The sequence below is a fragment of the Thermobia domestica genome, chromosome 2 (assembly GCF_964235325.1).
Source record: "Thermobia domestica chromosome 2, izTheDome1.hap1.1, whole genome shotgun sequence".
Taxonomy (NCBI): domain Eukaryota; kingdom Metazoa; phylum Arthropoda; class Insecta; order Zygentoma; family Lepismatidae; genus Thermobia; species Thermobia domestica.
This window is the reverse complement of record NC_137455.1, coordinates 161,327,125-161,349,071: the sequence shown is the minus strand read 5'-3', so window position 1 is coordinate 161,349,071 and position 21,947 is coordinate 161,327,125. Positions and strand designations below refer to the sequence as shown.

Below are 21,947 nucleotides of genomic sequence, written 5' to 3'. Positions count from 1 at the left end.
TTCGTTTTTCAAAGGCATCTATATTTTGTGACACTGCTGACATTTTGCTATGTTATTCTATCTGTTTTATGCATTTGAACTGAATTCATAGTATGAGACCCAGATTCCTTTGTTATCATCTGCTGCCACATATTAGACTTCTCAATTGTACATTTTCAGCACATGTAGCTCCAATAGTGTGGAACACTGTACCACTACACTTCACTGTTATGTTTAGTAATAATAGTGCATTTTAAATCTGTGCACACTTGTATATGGTGCTATTTCAAAAAAATATACTGAGTTGGCAACACTGCTTCATCTATGGCAACACTGTTTGTGGTTTTCGATAGGACATTTTGTTCTCATTATATTGTGCAACTTTTGTTTTGATTGCTTTAACGGTTTTCAAGATATTTACTTTAAACGTACATAATTCCATGATATAATTTTTTGGATTTCCAAATTTTGAAACCCCCTAGCTCCTATCCTTCTGGTTCATAGCACCTTAAATTTTGCTCATTTTTATTTCCCACGATGCTCTGTCAGATGTGCTATGTGGAAATCAGATTTTAGCGACAACTTGTGGAACCCTTCCGTGTGAAGTCGAGGCAGATACTTGTAATTCGAGAAGATATCGGGACAAGACTAAATCCATTTTCGTTAGTATCGGTTTCGTCTTGAATATTGGCATATACTACTACTACTACTACTACTACTACTACTACTACTACTACTACTACTACTACTACTACTAATAATAATAATAATAATAATAATAATAATAATAATAATAATAATAATAATAAATACTGAAATTATCTTGATTCAAAATTCGAGCACTATTATATTACACATAAGAAGGTGGAATAATTTTCCTTGGGTAGCCATAGTCGTGATCGTATGCACGAAAGAAAGGGGTGCAAATGCTACCTCTGATCACGTGGTATATCGAAAATTGTTCTAAACAGCACACAATTTTGAGTTGATATTCAATATATTTCATTCTCTTTCTATTCATTTTAATTACTCGAAGATTGTGTTGCCAATATATTCCAAAGGTAATTCTGTAAAGCAAACATATCAGGTATCAAAATCTTTTCCGGAAGAATGTTTAAAAGTTGTTGTTTTACTAAACTGCTCGTATAGGTAATGGTACGAACTTTAATTTCATGGGCAATGGGAAGTACATTTCCTGCCAAAGGAACGTAGTATGCGTGTATTTGCTCCACTACGAAGAGTTATTCCCATTACAGCCACGAATCTTTTTCACTAAAGAAATGGAAATTGCACAGTTTTTTTTCTTTTCTTTGTTTTATTGAGTGTGCGTTGCTTAACATTCAAGAGATATCGATATATCACTTCTTAAAAAAAGAAGAAGAAGTAGAAGAAGAAGCGGCCTACGAAAGGGTTAAAACTAAAATTAAAAGCTTCAGGTTGGCAGAGAGTAGAAGAAATTTTGGAATAGAATAGAGCAAGATCATGGAGGGAGAAAGAGCATCAAATTAAACCAGAGAATTGGTTAGAGCAATTAAGTGGTACTTCACATTTAAAATGTACAACAAATTGTATATTAATACAGTATTTCTGGGAAGTGTTTTTACTAAGCCATAAAACCAAACATTCTCTTTACTTCTCTTTGTCACTATGCACACTGTAATTTGAGGTACAATCCCGATATTTGTTGTTCAATTACTGTTTCTTTATTGCGGAAATGGTCAGTACTACATGCATATCCCTAGTTTATGGAAACTTGTATGCTTATACTACTATAATTTATATTGTTATTAATTTTAAAATCAAACAAATGTGGCGTTATGTTACGCCCTACTTTAAGTGTGTCGTCGGACCAGAGTGATTGGGAACCAGCGCTATACTCTAAAATTCAAAATTATTTTCCTGGTTGTAGAATTTCAAAGAGAAATTTCACTTCTGTCAAATTAAATAAAGACTGTTTTACATTCATAAAATAAGGAATCCTATGCTTATGTTTACTCTGTAATATCCTTAATGTTTATCTTTAATTTGGTAGGTGGTGTTCAGAATAAATACACGAAAGTAGAAGGTACAGGTACATTCATGTCCAAAATGATTGTCGCATATCTATAACTGTCTTCTTGTGAGAGTATAATTTAATAATGATTTTGCAGGGTGCTTTTAATATTGATACTATGTATATAATCGGGAAATGTATATTTGTGGTAAATTTCATAGGAAAAGAATTATAAATACGAAAATTAGAATGAGTAAAACAAAATGTTGCTAAATGGACAAGAAAGTTTTATTTTCGTTTTATTGTTCTTATTTACTGCTCTTTTGACATGAAATTTGCCACATACATGTCTTTGCCGATTATACACATACTAACATCATAAGAAATACCGGGCAAATTCGTTATCAAATTATATTCCTATAAGTAAAAAAGTTTGTAAACAGAACGCTGCAGCCTAGCTGTCGCGCACCTAATCCTACATTTCCCCACTCCCTTTTCCGCGACGATGATGTTTTACAGTGTTGCAATCTGCAGGGAGCGGAATGGTCTGAGGATTTTCTACGACATTTGAGGTAAAAGCTGTATATTGACTGTGCCAGTTTGTACCAATGAAAAAATTATAACAAAAAAAAAATTTTCCTTTCAGAAGGCATGAAGGGATCGCCCCGTCGGAAAGCGTCACAGCTTATAGTGTATCCATGAGGTAGTCTGCACAGGCCCGGCCCATGAATTAATAATATGAGGCCCGACCCGAGTTAGAAATATGTTTTAGCATTTAGGCCAGACCCCATGTGATAATCAAATGAGCCCGAAATAAGCCCGAATTACAAAAACTTAACAATTAAGGCAAAATTGTATTTTTTTATTTGCAACAATTAAATGTTTAATTTTGCAGTTTAAAAGCTTTCATGATTCAGAACCAACAAGGAAATAAAGGTTATCCTTTACATTTAGTTAACTATGAATTCTCTTCATTATATAAAAGTCATTATATAAATGCTCATATAACATAAACTGACATTGTCTTGAAGAAAAAAAAAACAAGACACGTTCTCAATGCTCTTGTTCTTTAATTCAGTGTAAGAAGCAGTATTTTCATTCAGACAAGCTACGCATATTTATTTCTGTTACTTTTAGCTTTTTTTTTTTCTATTACACAGCTTTTCTCTCAATTGCACAGTGATTTTAAGTGTAGGCGTCTCAAGTTACAAATTTAGGTGTACGTTAAAAGTTCTCCAGAAAATAAAGTTGTATTATGCCCGATAAGGTCCAGAGAAATATTATTGTTTATTTAAAAATTTACGGCCCGGGCCCGGCCCTAGGCCCGAGCTCGTGCAGACCTCTACCACGAGGTTGCTTACCTACTTTAAAAAAAAAAAAAAGTAAGTTTCGGACTTTAAACATTTTAGCAGGTGATATTTGTTGTAGCATAAGTTTGCTGAGTTAGTATCACTGGAACTTTCAAAGCCAGACAAGTGGATGGAAGAGTAGTGGGGAGGAAGGCGGAATACGAAGTGCTCCGTAGCGATCTGCGCATCTTGGTTTGAAACTTGTCGAGTTATACAACAACATATTTATAGACATGCGACAATAATTTTGGACATGAGTGTACGTTCTCCATTTTGAGTCAGGTCCAAGGGCAGAAGGCTTTATACTTTCATGTCCTCGGTTTTGACATGAACTGATGTGCATTAAGATACTGTGCGTGATTTTCTGTGGTGAACTATATCTATATTCATTTTTATTTAATTTACAAGATGATTTATTTTCGTGTAATTTTTTCTTAGTTACAGCTTAGCAGAGAAGCACTATGCTGCTGATATTGCATCTGTCAACTTGGGGATTTCAATTTTTACCATTATGAAGTGATTGTTTGGGAACTAAATTTTTACGGTGGAAGAAGTTCGGAGTGAGAAAATGAAGTTACTCAGGGAATAAAACAAGTAGCGACAATAGGTGCAAACAAGACATAAAATTCAGAATAGCTCAGGCGAAGAAGACATTCGGAAAAAGCACTAAAGCTTTTAACAGGAAACACAGATATGGAACTTGAGAAAATGATCACACTAATTAACAAAGGTTTTGTTACATAAAAGGAAATACCTGTTCTTAAAGGAACTTTTTGCGCTGAATTCGAATATGCACTCGGTTTTTCTCCATCACATACGATTTTCCCGTAGCAGAGGGCATCTCGGGAAAATCCCTCAAAAATTTCCCTTTTCGTTTATTTACACCCCAAGATCTTGTCCCCTTGCATATACTAACATAGAAATTATACCTAAGTATACTTTGATTCATATTTAACAAACCCTCCAAGTTTCGTAATAATCGCTTTATTCTTTCTAGAGAAATAAATATGTTTGTATGTATACTGTGTGTACTGTTTATTGCACCTTATAGTAATGCTTTCAGATCTCTTAAGTTGAGGTAAAACGTTTTGCTTTATTACCACAAATACATATATAAAATATAATACAATATAATTTACAAGTGTGACAATTTACAATAAACAATAATACAAATGTACCAAAAGGTTATGAAAAGACAATCAAAACTATCACAATATATGAAACTTCCATTGGGTTACAAAAACGTACACTACTTCCTTCTTTTGTAAGAAATGTTGCATTCTCTAACAAGACCCCAACAATAGTCCCCCATCATTGAAGGATCCCTGGTACCTTTTCTCCATTGCCATTATATCTTGGTGGAATCTTTCCCCCTGTTCGTCGCTGAGAGCACCTAGGTTAGCAGGAAAGAAGCTGAGGTGGGAGTGCAAAAAGTGGATTTTTAAAGACATCCTACAACCCAACTCTTTGTATTTCTGTATCATGTCCTGTACGATTTCTGTGTAACTCTCAGCTTTGTTATTGCCCAGAAAGTTGCGCACAACACACTTAAATGCTGTCCAGGCAGCTAGCTCAGCACTGTTTAACTTGCTGTCAAAGCTATCATCAAGCATTAATTTCCTAATTTGGGGACCAATAAACACTCCCGCTGAAATCTTAGTATCACTCAGGTTAGGGAACTTATCTCGCAAATACTTGAAGAAACCTTCACCAGATGTGTCCATGGCTTTGACAAAGTTTTTCATAAGTCCTAACTTGATATGAAGTGGCGGTAGTAATATCTTATTAGGATCTACCAAAGGAGCGTATTTGACGTTGCATTCTCCAGGTACGTAATTCACTCTAGGTTCCCATCCTTCACTTCATAATGTTTGTCATCAGTCATAATGTCATTCTGTTACATTTGATAACAAATATTGATAACCATTTCATGAACAAAACGAAAAAACTTGGAGAATTGTATATATATGTATTAAGATATACATATACTGTACGTTTAAAAAAAATATATACGTTGGAAGTACATTCTATTTTTATACACGTTTCTAATTTACAGAGAGCAATACAAGTGTGTTGTTGACTATTGTAAATATTCATTTTTATGTCTGTGTTTGTAGTAATAAAGCAAATCGTTTTTGCCCCAACTCAGGAGATCTGAAAGCATTACTATCAGGTGCAATAAACAGTGCACACAGTATACATACAAATATATTTATTTCTCTAGAAAGAACAAAGCGATTTTTACGAAACTTTTAGGGTTTATTAAATATAAATCAAGGTATACTTAGGTATAATTTTTATGTTACTATATGTAAGAGGACAGGAGCTAGGGGAATAAAATATCTGAAAAAGGGAAATTTTTGAGGGAATTTCCCGAAAATCCCTCTGTTACGGGAAAACTGTACGTGATGGAGAGAAACCGAGTGCATATTCGAATTCAGCGCAAAAAGTTCCTTTAAGATCAGGTTATTTTTCTCATGTAACAAACAAAAAGTTTAAATTTGTTAACTAGTGAAAGCGTATGCATGAAGTATGGTATGAATACGAAGCATGAATTGTAGGGAAAAAAAAAGGAAAATGGAGATTGAAAGGTTTCGAAATGTGGCGCTACTAGAAGAATGTTGAAAATTAGATGGTGGATAAGGTATCAAACGTAAGAATATTTGAAATAGTAGTGAAAAAAAAGGAATATACTAAAGAATATTCCAGAAAGAAGATATAGGACGAATGGACACATTATGAGACATGGAAGAATCAGGCTATTGCGAATGACGGGAATGGCAGAAAGAAAAGTATCTAGAGGAATGCCTCGATTGAAATATATGGACCAAATAATACAAGATGTAAGGAGGAAAGAAAAGTACATGGAAATAAAAAATCTGGCTCAGGAAAAGAGAAGAATGGAAGTACGTCAAACTAAACAAAAGGTTAGTGATCTTAGAAGAAAAAGAGTACAGTATGTTGCTTAACCAATTAAGGATTTTAATATGAAAACTAACGACAACTGTTGTTATAGCATTCTTTATTTCTTTTGTTTAATATTATAGCATAACTCATCTGGTACACAAAATATATTTACGTGAACACACTCAGACGTGAACATTAAAACAATAAGTTTCTGTGATACTGTATCAAGCAGACCAATTTTTAACGAAAATGCAAATAATAAGTTCCTTCTACATAAATATTCGTATACATTACAGATAATCAGAATAATTTGATACACCAAAAATATTCATTCAGACACACCGAAAGATGAAATACTATCAGTATCAGGATTAGTATAGCACGGACAAATTGTATTATCAAGAAACTGTCTATTTTCAATAGTCTCACAAAAGCTTTGAAAAATATTGTATAAAATATCCACAATACAATGAAATGCATACAATACTGTATATAAATTTACTTTGTTTATATAATATTTGTATACAATAGAATGAACTATTGGATAAATATCTCTATGTGCATAGTAGAAGAATTCGATGAAAAATGTAAATGTCTGTAAAAATAAATTTTCCTTTACAATTAAAGTAGTATCACAAAGCTTCAGTGTATAATAGATAATTAAATTGAGTTACTGTTCAAAATACATACACTATTTATGTCTAATATTTTGTTACGCAATCTTAATCACGTTCTAAGGCAACAAATTGTATCACATTTTATTCGTAGCAAACAAATTATTGTACACCTCTCGTTACAAATGAGCTGAGTTAGTGATTCATTGTGCCAAGCGATTGAGTAAGTGAGACTTAAATATATTAAGACGGTTGAAAAATTAACAAAAATTGTATCTAGTCAACTGTTTGGAAACAACCTTATCTCATGAATTGACAACGGAAATTCATGGGATAAAGAAGCTGGAAACAGCTTTCAGATGTAGCAATGGCCATAAATGTTTTAATAAGGGGAAAAAATCGGGTGTATTTTTGGACATAAAATCAGTCACCTTGCAGACAAATGTAAACTTATCTTTGGACTATGAAAATAATTTCTTAGTTTTGTTTTAACAGTGTAGCGCTCACTGTACAAAAGATTTAAGCTCACTTTTGGTCATTTTAGATATATTTCATATTTAATATCTCCATCTGAAACTCATTTCAGTGCTTAAAAGATTCACGCTCAGACTAAAAAGTTCTTATAATATAAAAAAACAGTGCTCACTTTTTCCATGTATTTAAACGGAGAGCACAAACTTTTGTTTCAACTTTGATAATTAGATTTGTTTATCTAAGTATATCTTGTGCTCTTAATGACCCATATCTGCGAGCAAAAGCAGATTATGGTTTACTTAAGGTTCAACTTTAGGTCAATGTCATGTGCAAATAGTTCCTCAAATATTCGCCAAAATATGAAGTATTTTAAAGTCACAAATTTACAGTGTTGACTACCTACGGCAATGTTTTTATTTATTTATTTTAGCCCATTGTTTTACATAGGAATTATTTTTCTGTTCCCTTTGAAATGAATTGGAATTTTAATGATGCGATTTTACTGATTTATGCTTCACATCTAGTTAATGCTTCATATTATGCTGATTTATGCTTCATTTCTAGTTCATGCTTCGTATTATGCTGATTTATGCTTCATATCTAGTTAATTCTTCATATTATGCTGATTTATGCTTCATATCTAGTTAATTCTTCATATTATGCTGATTTATGCTTCATATCTAATTCATGCTTCATGCTGATTTATTCTTCATACGGCCTCTTCCTTCTTCAAAATGAACGTGCGAGATATACGTATACATATATACAGTCAGCCTTCAGGCGATTGGACCGTTTGTTACCAATTGAGCCCTGCGTCTAATGGGGACTGCGCTAAGAGTGCAATAAACTCTCAAGTGTCAAAAGTACAAAGAGCAACACATTGTAAGTTGGCTGGAAACCTCGAGAAGACCATAATTGTTCCAAATTGGGCCTCGAACCTTCCCAGCCCTGGATATTTGAATTTAATATCACGTAAACTAAATTTAATTATTAATTATTAAAATTATATATACCTATTAATTTTCACGGAGCAATGAGACATTTAAACTGATTTGAATAAATCAATTAAATCAAATCATTAAAATTATTGTTCATTTCACATAAAACAGAAAAGTAACTTCTCATATAAATTAATAGGATGAAAAAAATATGAGAAAGCAGGTATTCAACGCCATAAACAACAACACTGTAATTAATCAGTTTAGTAATATTTATCTTGTCAAATTACCTTTAGAAAATTCCCTGTGTCTTTATATGTGTGTTTAAGTGCATTATTTTGGCTCACATTTAAGGTACGGGATAAACATTTTTTTCGTAATTGGTAAACATAACTGTTTCAATGCATACATAACTTTTTTTTTTTTCAAAGAGAACAGCGTAGTTTCTTATTTTCATAGAGCAAAAATACATTTTGGGTAAACTAAAAAGTCTAACCTCTTTTTATGTACCTTTAACAAACACCCGATATCACCATATTACATACTATACTTATAGCCTCTACTGTATTATGTGACGTACGTATAAAATACATTCATTACCACACTAGTTTGTCAAAAAAATATATATATATATATTTTTTTGGTGGTTCCCTGTATGCACTCAGAAACGTTAAAGCTATTACACTTTAGATTTAAGAATTACAGCTGATCAATATTATCTTATCATCTAAAAAACATTTTAAAGCTTTAGATTGTACCCTCTTAGTCGTATTAATGAGGGTAGATTTTACAGTTTTAATTCATTTTGCTGTTGACAGGTCTGTAATCAGAAGACAAAAAAAAAACATAATTTTTCAGCATTAGGAAAATAGTATTCAACATTGAAGAAAAGTACTACTTCCTAAATAATTTATCTAATCAACGCTTAAGAGACCCCATCACAGCGAAATTAAAATACCGCTAATTTTATAGTAATTATGTGATATCTTTAAAAAGATAAAAGGTAATCAAAAAGTGGAACCAAAGCTCGCTAACAATACTATTTTACGTAAGATACCGTTATCACGACTCATTTATCTGCTTTCGATTTCCAGTCATTTCGAAAATCGGCATTTATTTTCGTTTTTCTAAATGGCTGCAAACGAAAAGCTAGTAGGTGACTAGTGATAACGGTACCTCATGCAAAATAATATTGAGCAACGCGTTCATGTTCCACATTTTGATTATATTTTATCTATTTGAAGATATCTCATGATTACTGTAAAATTAGCGGTATTTTAATTTCGCAGTGATTAGGCCTCTTAATATTTTCTTGCCTCTTTTTTCAATATTAATCACCAATATTGGTCTGTTACTTCTTATAAATAATTTAAGTACAAATTTCGCCTTTACGTCTTCTCTGTTTTTCTTGTTTCTTAATCTATATAAGAATTATTGTATTCTATATAGAACGGAAATGAAGTGGAAAATTGTTAAGTGGAAAAATCTTACGATTCCAAACCTTACGAACTCCCCTAAGTTTAATCATTTTCAACCAGTGGCGTGTACAGAATTTCACCAAGGGGATTTCAAACTTCGAAGTTCTTATCTGTTCAGAATTTTTGTATATGCATATCTTAATGTATAGGGGTTAAGCATGGAACTTTCTCTGTGTACGCCACTGTTTTCCAGTGGTAATTACATCATAAATATAAACAGGGACAAAATTTAGTTCTTTTATAACTTGCTCGCGTTAATATATAGTCACTGAGACTATCTTGAGTGTGTCAAACGAAGTAACCGATCGTTTAAGTCGTGTTAGTTAATTCCATATATGGTGGTGGTGACGGTGACAATGAGGGCAGATTTTCAACTAGAGCACCCCGTATGTCCTCCATTCTATGGTGCCCTCCTTCTTTCTCCTCAAGGTATGTGTACAGAATACAAATGACAATCCAGCAACACACACCGAATGCTACGAAGAAAAAGAATATTAGTTAGTTTTCAGTGCTAAACAACAGAAATAATTTTCTAATAGAAAAATGTTTAAAAGCCACAAAAACTTCTAAATTTAAAAAAAAAAGTAAATATGATATACACAGTATAAAAGAGAACAGGTAATTTTGTCAATATACATTCCTACTATCTTAGTGCCCCTTAATACTTATCCGCACGGCTCGAACCATTTGAGACTCGTTCGGGAGTTTGCACGGATCAGAACTAAGTGGGATATTGTGAAGAATGAGAGACTATACAATATGCTTAACCCTTTTAACACTTTGGGGTTTTTAAAGGAAATTGTAGACTTAAATATAGAACCTAAGTTAAAGTTTTGGACAAGAGAGCAAATATTGCCAACTGTAAAGACAGTTTGCGAATTTGAAAACTAAAATTAAGATTAATACACTATAAATGCATGACCATAAATAGGTTACCATCCGTCCCGATTTTGTCGGGACAATCCAGACCTCAGAAAAAAAAATCCCCATGTCCCAACATGGCTCTGTCGGAACTTTAAAATGTTCCGACTTTAATGATGAAGCTGACGACTGTTATTATTAATACAGTGGACAATCGTTAATTCGAAATCGGATAATTCAAATTATTAGATAATTCAAACAGAAATTTATTCCCTTTGAATACTGTAATGAGAACAATAGTAAATGTCGTGAATAAATCGAACGTTTGAATCTCCTGTTTAGATAATTCGAATTGATACAGTAAATAATTTTAGTGTTCAGCATAGGTCTATTCTTCTTCTTCTTCTTATTATTATTATTATTATTATTATTATTATTATTATTATTATTATTATTATTATTATTATTATTATTATTATTATTATTATTATTATTATTTACAGTAGTTTTGTTCGCTTGATTTCAGGTACTAAAAATTCATACTTTTGGGTATTTCAAATTTTGGATAATTCGAACTTCTTTTCATGTCCTCTTGAACTTCAAACTAAAAGTCTACACTGTATTATTATTATTTTACTACTACTATTGGAATTTACTGTTAAACACAGAGCATTGGAAATAAGAAGAAATCTCACAATAATGGTAGACAGGTAGCAATGTGGCCGACAACAGAAAGTCTACACATTACTCAAGTTGACCATATTTATTTATTATATGTATAATAAAAGACGTAGAGACTTAAAATTATCTCGTTATACTCTTTACAATTAAATACATGTGATTTGTTCTTCATTTGAAGGACTTATTTTACATTATTACGAAAGAATTACCGCTGGTTCATTTCTCCCCCTCCTCTCCGCCCAATTAGCTGCATGAAGTGTTCCTAATTTTGGTTTGGAGAAATTGCAACCCTAGCCATAAAACGTATTAATGGTTTAAGACATATTTAATGGTTAAGAGTCGAATTAATACGTCAATTCCATATTATTTTCCATACAGCTATTCGGCTAACGAACAACCTGGAATATCGAGCAATGCTGTGATGAATCCACCACTCTAGACCCTACAGGATCTCAAAACTGTCCTAAAGGAAGAATGGAACCGCAAATTAAATTATAATAATTAAACACGTGTTTCACCTTTTTGGACTTTTTCCGTAGAAGGGAAGGGGAAAATGCGGAAATAATGAAGGCTGAGATTACAATTGTTATAATTGGATGGCTGTACCTCGAAATTCAAGGTTAACGACATGAAATTTGGTATCTTTCATTTAAAATAATCAAGACTTGTTACAGCGTTTTTTTTTTTTTTAATATTTCCCCTGGAATTGGAGAAAAAGCGCGGAAAAAAAAAAGAGTCGGGACTGCAGTTGTTAAAATAATATTGCCATATCTCGAAATCCCTAAAGGTTAGAGGCATGAAAGTTGGTATTTAGGGTTTTCATTTAAAATAGTTAAAGACGTATTTCCGCGTTTTTAGACGTTTCCTTTAGAACAGAAGGAAAAAGACCAGAAGGTAAAAGAGTGGGATTGTAATTCTTAAATTAAGATGGTCATATCGCGAAATCCCTTTGGAGTAGAGACATGCTAATTAAATATGTGTGTTTCAGCTTTGTTTTTAAAATTTCCGTTAGAAGGAAAGCAAAAGGGTGGGGTTGAAATTGTTGTAATAAGATTCTCGGAATCCCTTAAGAGATAAGTAGGGATATGAGAAGTGCGAGACCGAAGGCCGAGCAAATGTGAGGGTCTGAGGGGAAAGTTCCCAGCTAGCTGAAGGCTAGTGAGTTTATAATATTATGTTTGTTTGCCAGCAAGTGTAACGTAAATACAATAGCCAAAGCAGGTATATAACCAGGTTCCATGATATAATGACTAAGCTAAAAGTTATGACATAGTTCCATTCTTCGTAAATATCTACATCTGTTCCAAGTTTCTAGCTTTCGGGTTTTCGGGTTTTCTAATTTCATTTCAAAGGAAACAGAAGGTGGGATATTTAGTTACCATGTTGACGATATGCCAGAAGGAAGGTACACTCTTGTGTAAAATATTGTCATTGTTTTGAAATAACGAATTCGTTATCCCGACATATCACTTGAAATCTGCTCGTAATACTACTCGTGTCCATTCTGAATTCCATTACAATTGGTACTCGAGGTTTGTAAAACAAAACGTGAGGAAATTAACCGTTTATCTTATCTCATCAGAAAGCAGAGAAGACAACTGTAAGAGAGTGTGATTTCAACTACCAAACAAATTTTGTCTAACCTGGTACTTTCAGACTACTACCTTCTGCCCAAAATTAAAAATAAAAATGAAAAGAGAGATACATGTATAACGATATAAGGAAGGTGTATCTATTTGGATCAGGAAGCAATTTCTACCAATAGAGAAGTGGCTTTCAAGATAAATTACATACTTTAACAATGTTTAAAGCCCATTTCCAACTCGGTCCTATATAAGGTGGATCTACAATATAAAATGGAGTCAGAACTATTCAAAGGGGCCGCGGTGACTCAGTGGTAGAGCGTTCACCTCTGGTGCTTGGGGTCCCGGGTTCAATCCCAACCCCCGCCAAGTGAACTTTGTGGTGGACAAACACCGTGTGCGTGGGTTTTCTCGGGGTTCTCCCGTTTCCTCCCACTTTCTTCATTCCACCATTTCATTCATTACTCATCATCACCGTCTCCTTTAGCCTAACCGGCATAACTGTGGAACGTAAAACTCAAAGATTTCATTTCATTTTTTTCTCGATCAAATTTTTAACATAGGTGAAGTTCAGGCCTGGAATGTTTTTTTTTTTTTTTTATCATTTCATTTTGAAACTGTAACTTGAGGGAGGGGAAAATACATAAAAATAATCGAAAACAACCTCCTGTTAAGTGTCAAATACCCATAGTTTTAGGGTGCCCTGAGATAAACAGTGACGTTTCCAATGCCGTTTAAATCCAAATTCATTCCCGCAACTTGATTGAAGGGGAGAGGAGAAATATAAAAATGTTCGAAAATGACCGATATTAGTGTCTAGTCCACAACTTTCGGGATCACTGAGTTAAACAGTGATTCTAAGGGAGGTGACATGTAAAAATACTTGAAAATGACTACTATTAGTGTCGAATTCATAGTTTTTGGGGTAACTAAGTTAATTAGTGAAAGTTTTGGTTCTCTTTATGTCCAAAATGTATGCGAGGAACGGGTATTCTGCTAGTTTAGTTATAAAAAAAGAAAAGAACTGAATAAAATTATTTGTTTAAAATATTGCATATAAATCTGAGAATAAAAATAAAAATTACAACGGAAAAAGCGTTACGTAAACCCCCTCCTCCTCCCTTGTCACACTTCGTAACGCAAGGCCAAACCCCTCCCCTCTTTGCCGCGTTACGTAATATGTGGACGACCCCTTAACCCATTTTAATTCTACTGTTCAATTCTACTGTTTCTAAAGTACCTATATATGTTTTTACTAACCTTCCAATAAAACAAAAAAGATCCCGACACATATTCCATTACTAAGTTTCACTATTGTGATTCCAGTAAATATGGTGAAGAGTAACAGTTCCATCATCTTCACTACCAGCCATGAAAGGACAAACCATCGATTACTCTGAAAAAAATAAAGATAAATTGACGTCATTTGTAACCAGCCAGTTCTATATTTATTATTATTTTAATTTGCTTTTGTAACATTTCTCGTATTAACACTTTAAATCAAGGTGAGAAATCCTGACCAGGTAAAATATTAATAACTTTCAACGCTCACTATGATTTTGTAATAGGGTCTAATACTTTACATGCATTTAAAGAAGTTCTATCCGTTTGGCCAAACTTGAATTTTTGGGGACTCGCGAATATTGTCCTCTTTTAAAACTTGTGGACCTGGGTGCAGGGAAATATATATTTCTAAATTGAGTGTTGATGTGCAACAACAAATGGATTCTTTCGCAATGTCCACGCCGTTGCCATCATTGATTGAACGACATGAATAGATATCCGAACAACCAAAACCACACTGCATCAACAGAAGGTTTAGTGGACTCCTGAGGGATCATAACTATTCTATTATGCCTTGATTTCGTAATGTCAAACCAAACACAATAACGCACTGTGCAAGGCTATGTGATAATATGAGAAAAACATAATCACGTAACAGTTTCAACACAATAACTGTGTCTTCATCAGACTGCCACTCCTTCTGGCTGCTTGGGAGTTTGTTATCTCTTATATCTTATATCATCTTATATCATTGAGTTTTCTTTATATATTGTCCCATTAGCCTTACATATTGTGTTATTGTGTTTTGAGAAATCATGCATCACAAACTACTGCTATCTGGAAACATGATCAATGCAACTGTGTATTCGTAGAAACTGGAACGTATGCATCAAAAGTTGATAGGTTCTGAATTGTAGAATGTTATTCTGCTCCTGGAAAACCCAAAGTCATATACATATTGTTAAGATTACCCGTGATAACCATAATCTTACGTGGTTTGAAAATGAATGCTGCTCCCATAGTCCCCGAGCGCTGGACTGTCAGATTACCATTTCTTCCATTCAATGTACAACAATCAACGGGAAAGACACTCTCGAGCCCTCTGACGTGATAACATATGACGAAAATTATAAAGAATATTTTCTATACAGAAATAATCTGTAATAACATCTTATTTAGATATATGCCAAAATTTCTTTTACCCAGAATAATACTTTTTAACAATGGTAGTCAAAGGGTTAAATGGACACATTGCTAGGAATAGAGAACCATACTTAATTTAGGATCTCAGAAAATATTAACAGTTAAACTAAATTTAAAATTCTCAGGGAGGAAGACATCTCTTCGATTGCAGATTAACTTTTTTTTTTTTTTTAAGTTTCAGGGCAATTATCTAATGGCTATCGTATTTCTTTCATTGGAACGAAGACAAAAAGTCTCTTGCCCCTTGGAGTATGCAATTTGACAGTAAAATTTTAACTAGAGTTTGATCAATGGTAAATATAGATAAAACTCTTAAAATCTCGATTTTGAAAAATTTTGGGGAACATACCGTTTCTTCCCTAAACTTCACAATTAAATACCTAACATTTCATGTTAAAATTGACTTTGAATAAATTATATTCACTGACATCCTAGAATAACATGCGCATCCCTCATCATCTTCTTTCAAATTAAAATAATGTCACAGCCAGTGATATAATTTATTTTAATAAATAGAAAGAATATATTTAACTTATTTACCTTGAGAGTTCCGATCAGAAGAAAAATAGAAGCTACCAAATTGATAATCGAGCACGTAATGAAAATCGTTGCTACCATTGATACAACTGAAAAAGAAAGCAAAATTATTATTAAATATAACATTGTGTATTCGAGATTGACAAATTTTTACGTCGTCTTTCATGCTAAATTATTTTATTTCAACACACATTCTGTTGATTTAAATTATTATAGAAATTAAAGTAAGCCGATACAAATTAAGTATATTAAATGTTTTGAAATCGGTTTTGGGTTCGATCCTGGATCTTGCAGTCATCCACTCAGCACCCTCAGTCAGTCACTCTCTTTAGTTTATCCTCATATGGTTATGCCATTTAGGTTAAGAAGACAAATGATTAACAAGAATGATTAATAGTGTAAGAATTATTGGAATGAGAATGCGGGAGAACCCCAACAAAATCCATGGTCACAGTTTTGTTCTCCACAAGCTCCGGGATAGATCCGCCACTGCCCTCGGCGATCACATTATCCAGGGATTGGGAGAGGAAGAATAGAAGGGGAAGGAAGGAAGGGCTTGGGACTATTATGGTAGGTACCATCCCGATGTGAATGAAGAAAACCCAAGAAAACCTTACTCAGGATGGCTTTTACACTTTTTCGACTGAGTGTCCCCACATGAAATCGAACCCGGGACCACTCGCACCAAAGGCGAGATGTGTTAACAACTACGCTCCGTGGGGCCACAAAAGTAGGTGCCGTCTTATATAGCCTATACGCTCTGAAAATGGACACGAAGCACCAATCATTCAATCAAACGGCAATGTTGAGATAGATCTTCACACGACCTCGTTTAAGTGTTAATTTCATTCTCAGCAACCACCATATACAGAGTGTTTTAAAACAACACCGACAATGTTTGGGAGATGATTCCTGACACGAAGATAAGACGAAAAGTATAGACCAACCTGGGTGCACAAATGCTTCCTGCCGAAAACATGAAGAAATGAAGTTTGAAGGTCCATACCTCCAAAACTATGAGATATACCGTAGTCAGGTGAAGACTTCCCCGAGGAACTAATATGGTTTCAGGTTTCAGAATCCTGCGGTACTCACTCAACAATTTTTATAGAGGCAGTTTGGCTACGGGCATATAATTTGCAGTACTCACCAACTACTTCTACAAAAATTGTTGGGGAAGTACTGCAGGATTCTGAAACATGAATATTTCGATAGGACACGTGTTAGTTCCTAAATAAGCAGCCCATACACGTAAACACATGCCTGAAGAAACAGCCCGACTTGTATGAAAAATGATAAAACCACAGGCAAGTTGATCGTGTATGGCCTCGTTCATTCATGTTGAAAGTTTTCAAAATCTTCTGAAAACATGTTTGATGTTTTTGCCGTTCTGCATGCATGTTTACCGTGTATGGGCTCGTTCATGCAAGGTGGCTGTTTTATATTTAGGTCCGCCAATCACGACAGCGGAAGAAATCACGTGAGTCTCTCCTCCGTCGCATGCCAAGGTCGTGCAGTTGCAGAAAGAAAAAGCACGCGTTTCCTCGTCCTCCACATTTCTCAAACTACTTTCAGTATGTTGGACAGCACGTTGGTACGTGTGGGGGCAAAAAATTCTTTCAAGATGCATGATGAAAGAAACCTTTCATACATGTTGGTAATGCAAGTGCGTGCGTCTATGGCGCGCTATAGTCTTGACCAGACTACGGTAGATCCCATAGTTTTGGAACTATGGAAATTTAAAATTCATTTTTTCATGTTTTCGACAGCCAGTAACTCCGAAGGAAAGCATTTGTGCATCTAGGTTGGTCTTTACTTTTCGTCTTATCTTGGTGCCAAAAATCACCTCCAAAACGTTGTCGGTGTTGTTTTGAAACACCCTGTATACTTCATTTGATTCAGTGATTAGAACATAACTGTGATTTAACACGCCTTCTTCGGATTCCAGGTTTTTTTTTTTTTTTTGGGGGGGGGGGTGCAAAATACATTTATAAACTCTTCAACTTTTCGGATTTTACCTTTTTGCTTACCCATTCCCTTCATATATTTCATTGACTTACTTGTGTTTCTGTACTTGTATAACATTCTTCCGCCCACGCTAACTAAGAGGAATGGTATGAATAATACTGGTCATTTCAATGCTAGAAGTTATTACATTTTGACATTTTGGTCCTAATTAAATTTGACGTTTATGAATAGGATATACAGAAGTATTTGTTCTGCACGTTTGGTTTGGCTTGTCTTTCTCATGCACCATAGGAATATGCCAGCTGATATAGTCAGACCAAACTTTCCTTAATGTATTCACGATACATTTACTCCATTTGGTGTTAATATTAACATTATAGTCAATTCAATTAATATACCTCAATTTCCCTAGAACTATTATACTATACTGTTTGAAGTTATTGCTATTTATTAATTGCAATTTAAGAATTGTACAACATAATCTTACCTATCCAGGGCTCAAGCTCAAAGTCCGCATCTTTCAAATAAGTACTGAATTGTACTGGATTACCAGCAACAGTGGCGAAGAATGTTAGCACCAATAAACTGCCGACCTGAAACAAACAGAAGGTATAATATTATTCTAATGTTAAGCAATACTTTCTCAGCAATTCACACACGTTAGTCTAATTTTGATACTGATGACACAAGTCACATTCATTAACATTATCTGCTCAACATTGGTACATAAGAGACCGATGGAGTCTTCGCCATCTAAAGAAACATGCAGTTAGCTGGAAGAAGATGAAAGGTACACAACACTGTTCGAAAACTCTTTTGAGAAGAAAGTATTTTAAGTGTGTGTAAGCTGGTGTAATTGCTAATTAAATGCTATTTTAGAGGACTATAATCATCTTTCTAACTGCCTAGATGCATTCAAATAAAAAATAAATAAACTTCTACAGAGTATTTTTTTTAATTTAAAAAAATCTAATGCAAAAAGAAACTTGAAAAACTGTCAATAAAACATGCAAAGCTGTATTCTGAGACGTTATTTCGTGTGATAGCGTCAAAATAGGGTTCTGGGTACTGTATCATTTTCCCAATTCAGTAACAAATGGCCGGAATTAGTAGTGATCTAAGTTCACCAAGTACTAATCATGAATTTAGAGCAGAGGGGGCTCTAGTTTTCGGTTGTATCAACTAAACATAGTTGGTATTGACCTCGTATCAAATAAGGAACACTACGTTTCAAATAAAACCTTTTTAAACCGGAAAAGCATTTAATTCAAGCTTTATGCAATGGAATCAATTGAAATTTTTGTTCCAGAATATGAGTGTAATTGAAAGAAAAAAGCTTGATAAACGTAATGGTGGTAATGGTAAAGAAGTTCACGCAGCTATGAAGGAGGAAAAAAAATGACAGAACGGTGGCAATCAATAAGACCTAAAGGATTACAAAAAGTCGAAGAACGTTAAGAAGGCAGTTAATGTATCAAAAAACAAAGCTTATGATGAGTTGCACAGCCAGCTGGAAATAAAAGATGAACTATAAGAGAGAGAGAGAGAGTCAAAAGAAAGATATTTTGCATGTGTTGTGAATCAAGGATGAAAATAACGAGGTTTTGACTAGGGATACGCACAAGACAAGATTTGAGGCTGTCTTCTTTCGAAAAGGTGCAGCGAAAGTTATGTCTCGTCTTGAAAACTGTATCTGTTTCTATTGGAAGAACTATCTCGTCTCGAATTTCGTAACGGAACTTCTGTTTCGTCTCATCTCGTGCGCGTCCTTAGTTTTGACAAGTGAGAAGATATAAAAGCGGTGGAAGGAGTATTTCCAGAAATTTCTCAATAAAGATAATCTGAGGGAAACTTCCGAAAATCTAGTCATGAATCAGGAACTTGCTCGGCCTGCGAGTATGGTGAAGGTGAAAAATGACATAAAAAGATATAAAGTGGTAAAACCTCAGGATTGAATAATATTCAAGTAAGGAAGGAATGCAGTGGTATACTTAACTTCTTAATAGGATATTGGAAGTTGTGCCGCTTTTTAAAAACAAAGATGTGCAAGAATGTAACAACTACAGGGGAATAAAGCTTATGACTATGAGAAATACAATGAAGCTTTGGGAGGAAGTAATAGAAGCAAGACTGAAGTTTTCTGTATGAAGTTTTCTGAATCAAATACACAGCAATAAAATATGTACATGTTACGTAAAATTACTTGTAAGATATATTTTACTATATTTGTCTGATAACTAGTCTCTCATTAAAAAAAAAAAAAAAATCCTTGAAGCAGGTCAATAAGTATTAAAATAGTGTTAGCAAATAAAGTGTTATTTTCATTTAACATGTAAGCTATTCAACATGCTACAAATTAATATTACTTATCAAAATGCATTTACAAGTACGTAGGAATAATAATGTAGAGCCACAGAAGAATAAATTAACAAATGAATACTTTAAAATAATATATATGTAGCCTGTCTTGATGCAAATTCACTTTCGAGTAAACGAGATAATATTCATAACAGAATTACAGGAACAGGAATAGTTCCTTCACAAGGTATGACGTTTCGAATCCGTGTTGAACAACTTTTAAGCAGCAAAACATTTGTTTTAACTAGTTTTACGCGAATAATGTAGCGAAAGCTTTCATTTTATTTTCGAAATTTATTTTTCGGGCATTTGAGTCCTTATTGTACATACAACAGATCTCAATTTTCAAGGTGGTAGGTCTACATGCCTAATATGAACATTGTTTCACTTTGTTTACTCGCAGTTTGCAAAGTAATACTGAAACGAATAAAAGTTTGTTGTCAGAGCTGATCATCACATTCGAAGGACAATATTGAGTAAATGTTAACTGTGTGGTACATATTGGCTCAGTATTTTCTTATTACTTCTTTCTCTGTTCTTGACTATACTCTAAGAAGTTTTCTTAGAAGAAAACTCAGCATCTCTAGGTCATGTTAACAAATGGTAAATTTTCATCCATAAACATCTTCTAAAAATAACAAACAGTTTGGGAAAAAAAATCTGTGGTGAAAGCCTTACTAAATTCTTGGAATAGTTATATTTGCTCACAATTGTTAAAAATGTGTTTGCGAACTATACAACTATGATTCATATTCTAAGCGAAGAAAGAAGAGAAAACTATGTGGATGTACGCAAAATGATGAAATGTCGCTTTTGCATTTCTCGGTACCTTCAATGGGACTCAACCTCCTTTTTGCTCTCGTTCACTAACCTCGTTAGAGCTCACACTTACGGGAGTGCAGGCTCGCCACTCTCACTATGAGGCCCGGATTCGCGCTCATCACTAGCTTCATTGGAGCTCGCAACATTTCGGCCTCAGGCTTGTGTTTTCAATGAGGCTCGAATTAACTCGAGCTCCCTCTCACGAATCTCAACATCGAAGTTCCCTTTGGCTTGTTACTCTGAATCGGGCTCGGGCTTGCTCTCAGTTAGAGCGAGAGTTCCAGGTTCGCGACTCTGAACATCTCTGTTCTGTATAAATATGTGGCATTTAGGACACTTAGTAATGCTTCAGATCTATTTTTATGTTGAATGAGAATCGATTATTGTAGCCCAAGTATTCTTCCTTTAATTGTTTTGAACGAGACAGTATTCTGTGACTCAAAACCCATCTTTGATCAAAGAAAAGACATCTGGACCAGAATTTATAGTGGATATAATGCGGAATAATTTTACTTAGATTCCACACGCATGTTCACACACATTTCTAACTCCAGTAACACGTTAGCCTCCGCGAAGGAATCAAAATATGTTATGATGTATGACCTACACTGATGTGCGAAATCATCCTTTTATATACTTTGTATCCCATGTGTCTAAAAGACCATGTCTATCTTTAAAGTGTAATGTAATCTAACAATTTTCCGACAGAAGTCAATGCAAGCTTTAAAATTACTGTATCATTGGCATGTCAATTGCAGCATGTATTATGAAGTTTGAATTTTATAGTGTTTCTTATATTTAAGTATATCAATATACGAGACCCGACCAGAAATTAAAGAACAATTGCACATCGCACATAGTGCTAACCTGCACCACTGCGATTGCGTGCGCGGCAGTTAGCTCCTTCCTTCACCTCAG

At 34.1% G+C, this 21,947-nt stretch overlaps 1 protein-coding gene and 1 long non-coding RNA gene across 2 annotated transcripts in view; both read right to left on the bottom strand.

Moving 5' to 3' along the window:
• Nucleotides 1-5,645: 5,645 nt before the first annotated feature.
• LOC145679762 (uncharacterized) lies at nucleotides 5,646-14,244 on the bottom strand. Its single transcript, XR_014130525.1, has 2 exons — nucleotides 14,118-14,244; nucleotides 5,646-10,208 (listed from the first exon to the last, which is right to left on the bottom strand). It is a non-coding gene; the product is annotated as an uncharacterized LOC145679762 (long non-coding RNA).
• A 367-nt stretch (nucleotides 14,245-14,611) lies between these two features.
• Nucleotides 14,612-21,947, bottom strand: part of LOC145679235 (uncharacterized) — a 60,603-nt gene continuing 53,267 nt past the window's right edge. The window contains exons 3-5 of the mRNA XM_081749821.1: nucleotides 18,337-18,442; nucleotides 15,885-15,970; nucleotides 14,612-14,761 (exon numbers count right to left, since the gene is read on the bottom strand). Coding sequence (XP_081605947.1) covers nucleotides 14,612-14,761; nucleotides 15,885-15,970; nucleotides 18,337-18,442 — 342 coding nt within the window. The remainder of the gene's footprint in view (nucleotides 14,762-15,884; nucleotides 15,971-18,336; nucleotides 18,443-21,947) is intronic.